The following is a 12,092-nucleotide window of genomic DNA, read 5'->3' as shown; positions in this document are numbered from 1 at the left end:
TTGGGAGGCTTGAGATGGGGACAGTAGGCCCAGCCCGCCATCTTGAATGGAAGCATCAGCTCTCTTGGAGTGCTGGCTTTCCCACACCCCCCCTGGCGTTCTGGTTTGGCTGACCCACAGTCCTCCTTATTTCATTTGAATGCTGGGTCCCCAAATTCTCTTTGCACCCCAGTTCACGTGGAATATTAGGCTGCCACGGCATGAAAGCTCTTGGTTAAATTTCCCATCCAGAGCAGGAATCCCATTTGTGCCTTCTGTTTTCTTTTTAAAGGGAAATTTTATTTTGAACTACTTAGCTCAACCATCATTTTCAACTATTTTTATTTTCATTTTATTGTGAAAACAATCTCAGACATACAGAAAAACCGAAAGAATCACTCAGCGTGTAGCCACATATCCCGTCCTACAGTCAACAACTAACATTGTGCCTCACTTCCTTTCCCAGATTCTTACCCACAGACCGTCCCTCTACATTGCCAAGTCAGTCGCAAACAACAGTACGCTTCACTCAAACACTCAGGAAGCGTCCCATTAGTAGGAGTTTCTGTGCTCTTGTGTGTGAAGTACCGTGCCTCTTACGTGTGTCATTTGATGGCTTTTGACAAATGCGTGCATCCGAGTAAACCCTCTTGGGACCCACTCAGCCAACCTTATCGGGGCCCTGGACACAGCCTGTGCCCAACCCTTTTGGCCCCGGCCCTAACGGTCCTCCCCAAATGTCCTCTTCCACCTGGTCAGTTTACCCGAACCCCCCAGAAGCAGCCCGTGTTCTGGCCGTTAAACATGTAACGTAGTTCAGCTTGTCGTAGAGCCTCACTTAGACACGGTCGCGTGGCGGGCGCTCTCTGCCCGACTCTGCTCACCAACACCGTGTTGCTGAGACTAAACAGTGCGGTCCTCTAACTGCTGATTCGTGTGACTGTCGTGGTGTCTATCCATCCCTGTTGATGGGCGTGTGGGTTGATTGCAGTTCTGTCTGTTATTGAGAGAGTGGAAGAAACAGAACTCGTCTTCAAGGCTCCGCTGCCCGGAAGCCAGGACGGTCCCCAGGTGCCTGTTATTTTGCAGGGCAGCTCTGGCTTTTAGGGAACTTTTTGTTCTTTGAGCTGAAATCTGTGTCCCTGTCACCTTGGCTCTTTGGCGCAACCTCTTTTGCAGTATACGTTTTTTAACGTTTGGTTTTGAGACAGAGAAAGAGCGTGAGCAGGGGAGGGGCAGAGAGAGAGGGAGACACAGAATCGGAAGCAGGCTCCAGGCTCCGAGCTGTCAGCACAGAGCTCGACGCGGGGCTCGAACTCACAGACTGTGAGATCATGCCCTGAGCCGAAGTCGGACGCTTAACCGACGGAGCCCCCAGGCGTCTCTCCTTGCTCTGGAAAGCCCGCACGTGGCTGTGAGCAGCCGCGGTCACTCAGGCGGTGCCCCCCCTCCATCCCTTACCCCTTGTTGCGCAGTTTCTAGGCCCTGAGGAGCCCAGCACGAAGGTCCTCGCTTGAAATGGGGGGAAGGGAGGCCCCGTCGGGTTTGACGGCCTGGTCGCCGCTTCTGTCAGAGGGGCTCCCCAGCATGCCGAGGGGCGTGACCGCCCCAGGAGGCCACCCAAGACAGGACTCGTACTCAGACATCGGCTTGTCCAAGGGGACAGGTGACAGGGACAAACGGCTTTGGGGAACACTCACAGAAAGACACAGCGCTGAGCAGAGAGAGGGATTTTTAATAGCTCCTGAGCTCTCATGGATAAGACACTAGGTGGGGATTCTAGCGTCTGTGGAGTGCGGCCCCGTCGGGGATTCCGTCATGAGATGTGGCGGGAGACCTCACGCTCCGGGTGATTTGCAGCTGCAGTTAGGGGTGCCGCAGGGAACAGGCCTGAGGACCAGGGTGGGGCAGGAGGGCCGGCAGCACCCGGAGGACTGGCAGGAGGGGGTCACACACACAACAGCCTTGCCGCTCACGGGCACGCAGCAGGCCAGCTGGCAGGAGCTGGGCACACAGCTGGCGCTCACCCCCATCCACCTTCGTGCTCCCTCTTCCCACCTGCAGTCTCCCCTCTCCCCCCTAATGCTCCCTCTTCCCGCCTGCGCGCTGCCCGCCCCCCCCCCGTCTGCCCCTGTGCTCCCTCTTCCCGCCTGCGTTCTCCCTCCTCCCTCCTAGTGCTCCCTCTTCCCACCTGCACACTCCTCCCCCATCCGCCCTCATGCTCCCTCTTCCTGCCTGTGTTCTCCCCCCCAGTGCTCCCTCTTCCCGTCTGCGTGCTCCTCCCCCCTCCGCTCCTGTGCTCCCTCTTCCCACCTGCGGGCTCAGCCCGCCCCGCCTTCCCCGCCCCCCTGCAGCGCTTCCTCCTGCGAGGGCCACTTTACTTCCCTTTCACCCGGTTTCAAAGGACTCCTTTTTTGCTATCCATGGAGCTCTCGATGGGCAGTGCTTGTCCCCAGCACCTCAACATCGTTGCCGCTTCTGTGCCGCTTCTGACGAGAAGTCAGCAGCTTCCTTCTCCTTCTTTTTTTATTTGTTTTAATTTTTTTAACGTTTATTCATTTTTGAGAGACAGAGCGTGAGCGGGGGAGGGGCAGAGAGGGCGACACAGAATCCCAAGCAGGCTCCGGGCTCCGAGCTGTCAGCACAGAGCCCGACGCGGGGCTCGAACCCATGATCCGTGAGGTCGTGACCTGAGCTGAAGTCGGAGGTTCAACACACTGAGCCCCAGCACCCCCCCAGGCGCCCCTGGTGTCTTTTTTTAAAACCAGGTTTTGGAAGCTCGTCCATCGTGTGTTCAGCACGTTGTTGTGCTTCGATTTCATTTCCTCCTCCCGAGGGTGACCTTACCTGTGTGTTAGACTGTCAGATACCGGCTCACGGGCTCTTCTCGTTTTTTCCTCACTCTCGCTTCCCCTGCAGGTTAGATAATTTCCCTTGACGTGGATTCACTTTCACACGCTATTACTTCCGTCGTCGGTCCGCCGTCGGGACCTCCCAGTGGATATTTCATTTCCGAGTGCTGTGCTTCTCGGTTCGAATTCCCGGTTTTTAAAGCAGTTTCCATTTACCTGCTAACATTCCGTGTCCATTCACTCACAAAAGTAATATTTTCCTTTAATTCTTCGAACACCTGTTCCTTGGATTCTTGAAACATCTACAGTCGCTGCTTCACAGTCATTGCCCAGCCACTGTCCGGGCCATCTCGGGTTTCACGACTATTGATTGATTTTTTTTCCTTAACTGGTGGGTTGCATTTTCTCTGCCTCTTGTGGCCAGTGGTTTTGTTGTTGTATATTGCAATTAATTATGGTGATACATTTAGAAGGCCTGCATTCTCTTTTCCTGCCTATTCACTTTGGTTCTGGGTGATCGCCAGTTATTAATTGATCATGTTGAACTTGAGCGGGTTTTACACCTGCTCAGGGTGGATCTGCGGGAAGCCCAGGGGCATTACTAAGCTCCTTGTCTTGGTGGGGGTCGAATTCCAACCGTCTTCTCTGGAAATGTTGCCACCGGTTGGCTTTGCTGGGGCAGGCCCAGAGTAGGGCTTCCTGTGGGTCTGGTCGCTGCTCCGGATGCCTGACTGTGTGGGGTCCTAGCAGCATGTGGGGGCTCCCCCTCCGTCCTGCAGCACACGCTCAATGTTAAGCCTCCGGTGGTGTTGCCCCGAGCACAGACAGCCCTGCCACCTTGGACACATTTACAGCAGCGTCTCACGCAGACTCACACACGTTCCCTCCCTCCTGATGCCCCACTCCTGGGATTCTAGCTGCTTCTGCTGCCCGAGCGCGGGGGGGGGGGTCTTCCTCCTCGGCAAGCGGGCAGTCGTGTTCTGCAAAAACCCCAGCCCACTGAACGGCCTTCGGGATGCTGGCCTGGGCAGAGCCGGGTGAAGGCCGAGCGTCTCTCGTGTGCACTCTTCCTCTCAGCAGCCGGTCTGTGCCGGTCGGACCGGCCGCGGCCCGAAGACGGAAGGCTCGTCGCTGTTCTTGGGTCGTGTCGTTGAGGGAGCGCTAGACTACCAGCGCTCCGCGAGTTTCCCCGGTATCGTTCCGTTCTCCAGACTCAACGCTTGTCTGTTCTGGGAGGTTCCTGGTCCACACAGCAAAGGCTGTGGCTTGAGGAGCCCTGCAGGTGTCATTCCTGTCTGCCTCGGTGTGGGCCCCACGGAGACAGGCAGCTACCAGGCTCTCTTACCCACCTGTCGCTGCTAGAACGGTTGGAGGACGTGGGTAGGTGTGTGGCTGCCGAGACAGAACCAGGCAGACTCCTGTCAGGGACAGCCTGTCCTGGAAAACCGTAGATGACACCCCCCGCCCAAAAGAGGTCACGGTTTTACGCTGAGATTGCCCCATCCAGGCAGACCCCCGCCGGCGCTCTCTGCAGGCGGGCGGGCCCCAGAGTCTGCAAGCAGAAAGGAGTGGAGCGGGGGGGGGGGGTGGGAACACCGACGGACGTCTGTCCTCACGGAGGAGACCTCGGAGTGGGGAGCGGTGTCTCCCTGACAAACAGGGAGGCCCACGAGTGTTTGTCTGGGCCCGGATGTGTGTGCCTCTGTGGGGGTGCCTGCACCTCCCTGAGCTGTGTGTCCATCTTTGAGGCCGTGCGCCAGAAAATTCTCGTAAACCGGTCCTGAGTCTTGTGATGCAGCAGCCTCCTGCAGAAGCGTTTTCAGAAACGCCATCAAGTTCTCGGGGTGTTCTCACTGTCGGCGGGGCGGGGGGCATGCAGGTGGCAGGAGAGACCTCGGATTCTTTGTGGGAAAGGTATGGAGGTCATCCAAAGGCGCTCTCTGGACTTCACAGGCCAGAGCCCCGAGGAGGGTGGGGAGTGCTCCTCCGGGCCGGCTTTCAGGCCCGAGACGTCAGGCGAGAGCCCCAGGGAGGAGAGGCAGACCCACCGCTGACTCAGCCCGTCACCCGGGTCCCAAGTGACCCTGTGTGTCCATCCGCGGCCCCCCGGCCCTCACGCGCTTCCCGGGGACGCCCCTGCTTCCTGTAGGGCCGCACCCCTGTGCAGCGGATGCCCTGGCCTTGTGCAGCCTGCTTTTCTAATGACGAGGTTTTTCTCATGACGAGGATCAGAGGTCACTGCCCGCCAGGAGTTCTCCGTGACCCGTGCCCTCAGTCCACACCCGTGCTGTGGGCCAGTGGTCACCGTGTCCTTCCCGCGTACCGGCCGCCGCGTGACCTCCAGCTTCTGGGACACTCGGACGTGAGCCCGACGCTCTCGATCTCCCCGTGTCTGCCCCGGAGCCTTCCCGACGGGCAGAGGCTGTTCGGGGACGTCATCGCGCACAGAGGGAGGTCGGGAGGTCTGCGTTTTCAGATTCACACAAACGTAGCTCGTGTGAAATGGTGAGGAACGAGGCGCCAGTAACACACTCGGGCAGGTTTCCAAGTGCAACACGAGCGTGGGGAGGGGCAGTTAGTCACGCGGGCGAGCGCCAAACAAACAAAACACGTGCAACAGAAAACTAAGTTCTGGGAGACGGCCCGGAAGCAGCACAAACCAGGAAGACAACCGTTGTGTCCCGTGTTGCCAGGACGCCCACGGCCCGGTATAAAGGCGGCCCAGGCAAGGAGCCTCCAGACGTCCCCGCCCTCCTCCCTCCCGGACACCGGCCGAGCCCCACGCCAACATGTGCCACACCAGCTGCTCCGCGGGCTGCCAGGCTTCCTGCGGCTCCTCCGGCCCCGGCCAGGCGTCCTGCTGTGTGCCCGTGAGCTGCAAGCCCGTGTGCGTGCCCGTGAGCTGCAGACTCGCCGTGTGCGTGCCCGTGAGCTGCAGACCCGCCGTGTGCGTGCCCGTGAGCTGCAAGCCTGAGTGTGTGCCCTCCTGCCAGTCCTCCACGTGCGTGCCCGTGAGCTGCAGGCCCACGTGTGTGCCCTCCTGCCAGTCCTCCGTGTGCGTGCCCGTGAGCTGCAGGCCCGCCGTGTGCGTGCCCGTGAGCTGCAGGCCCGAGTGTGTGCCCTCCTGCCAGTCCTCCGTGTGCGTGCCGGTGAGCTGCAGGCCCGCCGTGTGCGTGCCCGTGAGCTGCAGGCCCGAGTGTGTGCCCTCCTGCCAGTCCTCCGTGTGCGTGCCGGTGAGCTGCAGGCCCGCCGTGTGCGTGCCCGTGAGCTGCAGGCCCACGTGTGTGCCCTCCTGCCAGTCCTCCGTGTGCGTGCCCGTGAGCTGCAGGCCCGCGTGTGTGCCCTCCTGCCAGTCCTCCGTGTGCGTGCCCGTGAGCTGCAGACCCGCCGTGTGCGTGCCCGTGAGCTGCAAGCCCGAGTGTGTGCCCTCCTGCCGGCCCTCCTGCCCCGCCCTGGTCTGCAGACCCGTGTGCTGTAGCTCCCCGTGCCGCTCCTGACCAGGGGTCTCCTCACACCTGCTCCGGCGGCAGACGGGGCCCCACCCGTGCCCCTCCGGTGAGGACCAAGTCTTCGCCCGGCCTCCGGTTCTGCGCGTGGCAGGTCAAACATTCCCGACGAACCGTCTGAACCCTGGGGCGAGGACGGAGCAGGACGAGCCGGATCCCCCTGTGACCCTGCGTGTCTCCGCCGGGGTCCTTCTCTGTCTCCGGCAGGGAACCCAGCCCGTGTGAGCCCAATAAATCGTGCCTTCCTGAGGCAGCTTTCTACTCCTGTCTCTCTGTTTCTACGTTTCCTGCCCACTGAGTCGGCGCTACGGAGCGGGGAGGGCTAATCCCCTCCTCGAGGCGGCTCGTCCGCGCTGGGGGCTCCCGGTGGAGGGAGTGGCCGCCGGCCTCAGGCCCCCGTGATCCGTGGCCCGGTGCGTGTGGCCGCGGCCAGCGACTCGCCCTTTTCCAAGGCTGCTCTTGCTTCCCCTGGCTGTCAGTTCCGGCCCTCAGTTCATGATTCGCTTGTGTCGCTGGTCCACGTGCGGCCCAGTGTTAATTGATTGATGATCAGTTGTTATTATAATAAGCCCCACGAGCCCACTACCCAACGTGGCAGCTAGAGCACCGTCGGTAATTCACCCCGGGCTTCTCAGGGAAACCGCCGCTAGAATCGTGTGCTACTTTCTAAAAAAGAGAGCGGAGTCACCTCTGCGTGGCCCTGAAGCGCGTGTTTTCTCATGCAGGGCCCTGAGGGACGTCGGAAGGTATCGTCCTGCACTCCTGGCCTCGGACTCGCTTTCTTCACTCCGAGCACTGTCGCTAGGATTTCTCTCGGTCCCGCGTCGTGTCGTGTGTCCTCTTGACCCTTCCCGCCTGCTCCATGCTGGGGCTGTTTCGGGTGAAACCTGCTCCTGTAGATGGGCAGGTGTGGGTGCCGAGGGAACGGGGGACCGGAGGGTCTGGCCGTGGACTGTCCATGCCCTCCTTTGGCACCTGTGACCTTTCCGTCTGGGGCAGCCGACCGCCCGTCCCCCGGCAAGGCTCTCGGTCTGTCTGGCAGAGTCTCAGGCTGGTGGGCAGGTGCATGGGCGCCTGTTCCACCCCCCCGGGAACACGCACCTGCTGCAAGCCCCGGGCGACGGTGGAGAGGCGGGGACACCGGCTTCCCACCCACCTTGTCTCCACAGCCACTGCACCTCCATGCCTGGTTTCTGGGGGTTGTTTTGTAATGAATTTTCTGAGTTGGAGAAGTGGGTGCGTTTGAGACCCACCGGCAGTGTAGTCTGCCGCCACCTCCCCCCCCCCCACCGCCCCCCGGCTTTGCTCCCAGCTGAGGTCGAGAGGCCTGCACTGCGGACAGGAGCCTGGCTGCCCTCCCACCCCAGGGATGGCCTCCGGAGCCTCAGTCCTTCCTCCTCACCCAGCTCTGCGGTGACTAGATGTCACAGTACCTGGATCCCGCCCGACCCCACCCCCAGGCCCCGTTGTCCCTGAGCTCCCGAGGAGGCCAGTGGGGGCCGGGAGGCAGGTCAGCTCTCTGGATGTGGCTCTTTTTTTTTTTAATTTAAATTTTAGTTAACATACAGTGCGATATTGGTTTCAGGAGTAGAATTCTTTGACTCATCCCTTACATACAACACCCAGTGCTCATCACAAGTGTCCTCCTCAGTGCCCATCACCCACTTAGCTCCTCCCCCACCCACCTCCCTCCATTCCCCCCCAGCTCATTCTCTGTCATTGAGAGTCTCTTGTGGGGGTGCCTGGGGGGCTCAGTTGGTTGTCTGGCTTCAGTTTAGGTCACGATCTCCTGGTTCATGGGTTTGAGCCCCTTGTCGGGCTCTGTGTTGACAGCTCAGAGCCTGGAGCCCACTTCGGATCCCCTGTCTCCCTCTCTCTCTCTCTGCCCCTCCCCTGCTCATGTTCTGTCTCTCTCTGTCTCTCAGAAATGAATAAATGGTAAAAAAAATTTTTTTAAAGAGTCTCTGTGGTTTGTTTCCCTCTCTTCTCTTCACCCCCTTCATATGTGTTCATCTGTTTTGTTTCTACATATGAGTGAAATCATACAGTATGTGTCTTTCTCTGACTGACTTATTTCACTTTGCAAAATACACTTTAGCTCCATCCATGTAGTTGCAAATGGCAAGATTTCATTCTTTTTCATTGCTGAGTAGTATTCCATCATATATATATATATATATATATATATATATATATATATATCACATCTTCTTTATCCATTTGTCACTGGATGGACATTTGGACTCTTTCCATAATTTGGCTGTTGTCAATAGTGCTGGTATAAATATCGGGATGCGTGTGCTCCTTTGAATCAGCATTTTTTGTATCCTTCGGGTAAATACTCAGTAGTGTGATTACTGGGTCGTAGGGTAGGTCTATTTTCAACTTTTTGAGGAACCTCCGTACTGTTTCCAGAGTGGCTGCACAAGTTTGCATTCCCACCAGCAGTGCAAGAGGGTTCCCCTTTCTCCACATCCTCGCCAACGCCTGTTGTTTCCTGAGTGGTTAATGTTGGTCGTTCTGACAGGTGTGAGGTGGTATCTCATTGTGGTTTTGATTTCTATTTCCCTGATGATGAGTGATGTGGAGTATTTTTTCATGTGTCTGTTGGTCATCTGGATGTCTTCTTTGGAGAAGTGTCTGTTCATGTCTTTTGCCCATTTCTTCACTGGATATTTGTTTTTTGGGTGTTGAGTTTGAGAAGTTCTTTATAGATTTTGGATACTAATCCTTTATCTGACATGTCGTTTGCAAATATCTTCTTCCATTTTGTCGGTTGCCTTTTAGTTTTGCTGATTGTTTCCTTCACTGTGCAGAAGCTTTTTATCTTGATGAGGTCCTGATAGTTCATTTCTGCTTTTGTTTCCCTTGTCTCTGGAGACATGTCAAGTAAGAAATTGCTGAGGCCGAGGTCAAAGAGGTTGCTGCCTATTTTCTCCTCTCGCATTTTGATGGTTTCCTGTCTCGTATTTAAGTCTTTCATCCATTTTGAGTTTATGTTTGTATATTTTTATTTTTGTGTAAGAAAGCGGTCCAGGTTCATTCTTCTGCATGTCGCTGTCCAGTTTTCCCAACACCACTTGCTGAAGAGACTGTCTTTATTCCATTGGATATTTGTTCCTGCTTTGTCAAAGATTAGTTGGCCATACGTTTGTGGGTCCATGTCTGGGTTCTCTATTCTGTTCCATCGGTCGGAGTGTCTGTTTCAGTGCCAGTACCATACTGTCTTGATGATGACAGCTTTCTAATACAGCTTGAAGTCTGGGATTGTGATGCCTCCAGCTTTGGTTTTCTTTGTCAGGATTCCTTTGGCTATTTGGGGTCTTTTCTGGTTCTGTGGATGTGGCTTTTGAGTCCTGGAGGCACCAGTACTTCCAAGGGCAGTCTCACTACTGGCCATCTGAGATTTCCAGCCCCTTTAGTCTTCCTTAGGGACAGGTGATAAACTTAGAGCTGCAGAACTGCTTTTACGACCTTTTAGCTGCACGGACTGGAACCTATTACATTGTTTGAATTTGGGGGACTTTGGTAAACTGAGCCAGTTGACTCGGATGTATGTAGACATGCACCCACATACTTGCATATGATGTATGTATGCACACACACACACAGTATATATGTATGCACCGTGCACACACCAGTGTATATCCCTCATACACACATGCACACACATGCACGAGGCATCTGGTTTCCCCAGCCAGCAGTGGGAGGTGAAACCCACAGAGTAGAGATGGGGTGCGGACAGTGACATAACAGCACCCCCTGAAGCTCCTCCCCAGAGGCCCCACTCAGCCTGCTCAGAGCCTATGGGACCCTCAGGCCACTCGGCGCCTCTGTTCTCTGGTGCTGCTTTTCCACATCGGGCATGTCTTAGGAATGAGGTTTTAGAACATGAGAAACCAAAGAGGAGAATGGAAATCTGACAAATGTATTAATTAGGAAAAGGTCCTCCAGGAAAGTGCGATTTTCTTCAAAGCCACAATAAAGGGAAGAAAATGAGCAAGTCCAAAACGGGGCCTGTGGGCTGGGTTTCCACCCGTCCCAGGAAGGAGGTCTGTGGAGAGGGGAGGCTGGTGTGGGTCGGGACGGGACAGATCTCGCTGGGCTCCTTGATGTGACCGGAGTGGTTCCTCCAGGACTTGGAGGCCGGGAATGGATGTCCTGCAGCAGGTGGGGGCACCAAAGGGGACAGGCGTGCAGGCGAGGGCAGGGCAGGAGGACTGTCATACACAGGGCCACCCGCACCTCACGGGACACACACGTGTGCGTACACATGTGCACACACACCCAGCTGCACACAAGGGCACACACACATACGCGTGTGGGCACACACAGGGCACACATGTACGCACAGGTGCACACAAGGGCACACACATGCATGCACATGCACACACACACACACACACATGGCACTCACACACTGCGCTGTGCTTATCGGGTCCCTTGTCACACTGGCTGATGGGAATTTCCGTGAAGCTCACAGTGTAGGCGGGACACAGGACACAGGACGCCGGTTTGGGAACCTTTGGCTACTTTGCCGTGTGAGAGGCACATGGTGAGAAAAGGCTGCTGGCAGAGTCCAGAGAAGGGAAAAGACTTTTACTGGGTTAGAAAGGCCTCTCTAGCGCCCCCCACAGGAACCCTACTTGAGGCTGGGGTGGTCACCGCAGGGTGTTTCTTCACCCATGTTCTGGGACAATGTGTTATATTCCTTAGTGGTTTTTAACATTTACAAGGCATCATAAACTGTGCACACTTTTAAATTTTTTTTTTTTTTTTTCAACGTTTATTTTATTTTTGGGACAGAGAGAGACAGAGCATGAACGGGCGAGGGGCAGAGAGAGAGGGGGACACAGAATCGGAAACAGGCTCCAGGCTCTGAGCCATCAGCCCAGAGCCCGACGCGGGGCTCGAACTCACGGACCGCGAGATCGTGACCTGGCTGAAGTCGGACGCTTAACCGACTGCGCCACCCAGGCGCCCCATGTGCACACTTTTAAACATTAAAAATTTTTTTAATGTTTATTTATATTTGAGAGAGAGACAGAATGTGAGCGGGGGAGGAGCAGAGAGAGAGGGAGACACAGACTCCGAAGCAGGCTCCAGACTCTGAGCTGTCAGCACAGAGCCCGACGTGGGGCTCGAACTCACAGACCACGAGATCACGACCTGAGCTGAAGTTGGACACTTAGCTGACTGAGCCACCCAGGCGCCCCCTGAGTCAATTTCTTTAATGGTTCAAAGTTATTCAAGTTTTAAATGGCTAATTTGGGAAAGTTACATATTTTTAGAGATTTTATTGGGATTAAGTTGTTCATAATAGTCATTATTTAAAAAATCTCCATTATATCTGTAGTCCTGTCGCATTTTTTATCCCTAATTTCCTAGTAGTCTTTATTTGTGCTTTCTTGTTTATTCCACTGGCCAGTCTTGTCACATAGTTGTTTTCTCATAGAATCATCGTTGGCTTTGTTGATCTGTGTGGTGTGATTATTTTCTATTCCATTAATTTCTGCCTATGATTTTGCTATTTCTATACCGAGTAACTTTAACAACATTTCCATGACACTCTCCATAGAAAATCTTTGGAAAACCGAGTACAGATGCTTTCAGTATGTCGTAGAGTGGAAGGAAGCCAACAGGGAAATCCCAGCCCCTTGTTTTACAGCGACAATAAATTCATATTTCTGACCTGCTGTGGCTGAGCCTCATTCATTGTGGCAGAAACCAGTTTTTTTTCAGTCTCATTGAAATT

General features: G+C 55.5%; 1 protein-coding gene across 1 annotated transcript; it reads left to right on the top strand.

The window, feature by feature from the left end:
- The first annotated feature begins 5,620 nt into the window (after positions 1–5,620).
- On the top strand, positions 5,621–6,328 carry LOC115522980 (keratin-associated protein 12-1-like). The gene is made up of 2 exons (XM_030328517.1): positions 5,621–5,853; positions 6,106–6,328. Exons 1-2 carry the CDS (start codon positions 5,621–5,623, stop codon positions 6,326–6,328), a joined length of 456 nt encoding a protein of 151 aa, XP_030184377.1.
- The last annotated feature ends 5,764 nt before the right edge of the window (positions 6,329–12,092 follow it).

Source organism: Lynx canadensis, chromosome C2 (assembly GCF_007474595.2).
Source record: "Lynx canadensis isolate LIC74 chromosome C2, mLynCan4.pri.v2, whole genome shotgun sequence".
Classification (NCBI taxonomy): domain Eukaryota; kingdom Metazoa; phylum Chordata; class Mammalia; order Carnivora; family Felidae; genus Lynx; species Lynx canadensis.
Note: the sequence above shows the minus strand (reverse complement) of the source record. Positions and strands in the feature narration are given on the sequence as shown.

Bases quoted from the DNA above. Each gene is read 5' to 3' on its own strand.
- LOC115522980 (XM_030328517.1), top strand. From the start codon at position 5,621: ATGTGCCACACCAGCTGCTCCGCGGGCTGCCAGGCTTCCTGCGGCTCC. The intron at 5,854-6,105 runs GCCCACGTGTGT...CGTGAGCTGCAG, and splicing joins TGCGTGCCCGTGAGCTGCAG to GCCCACGTGTGTGCCCTCCT.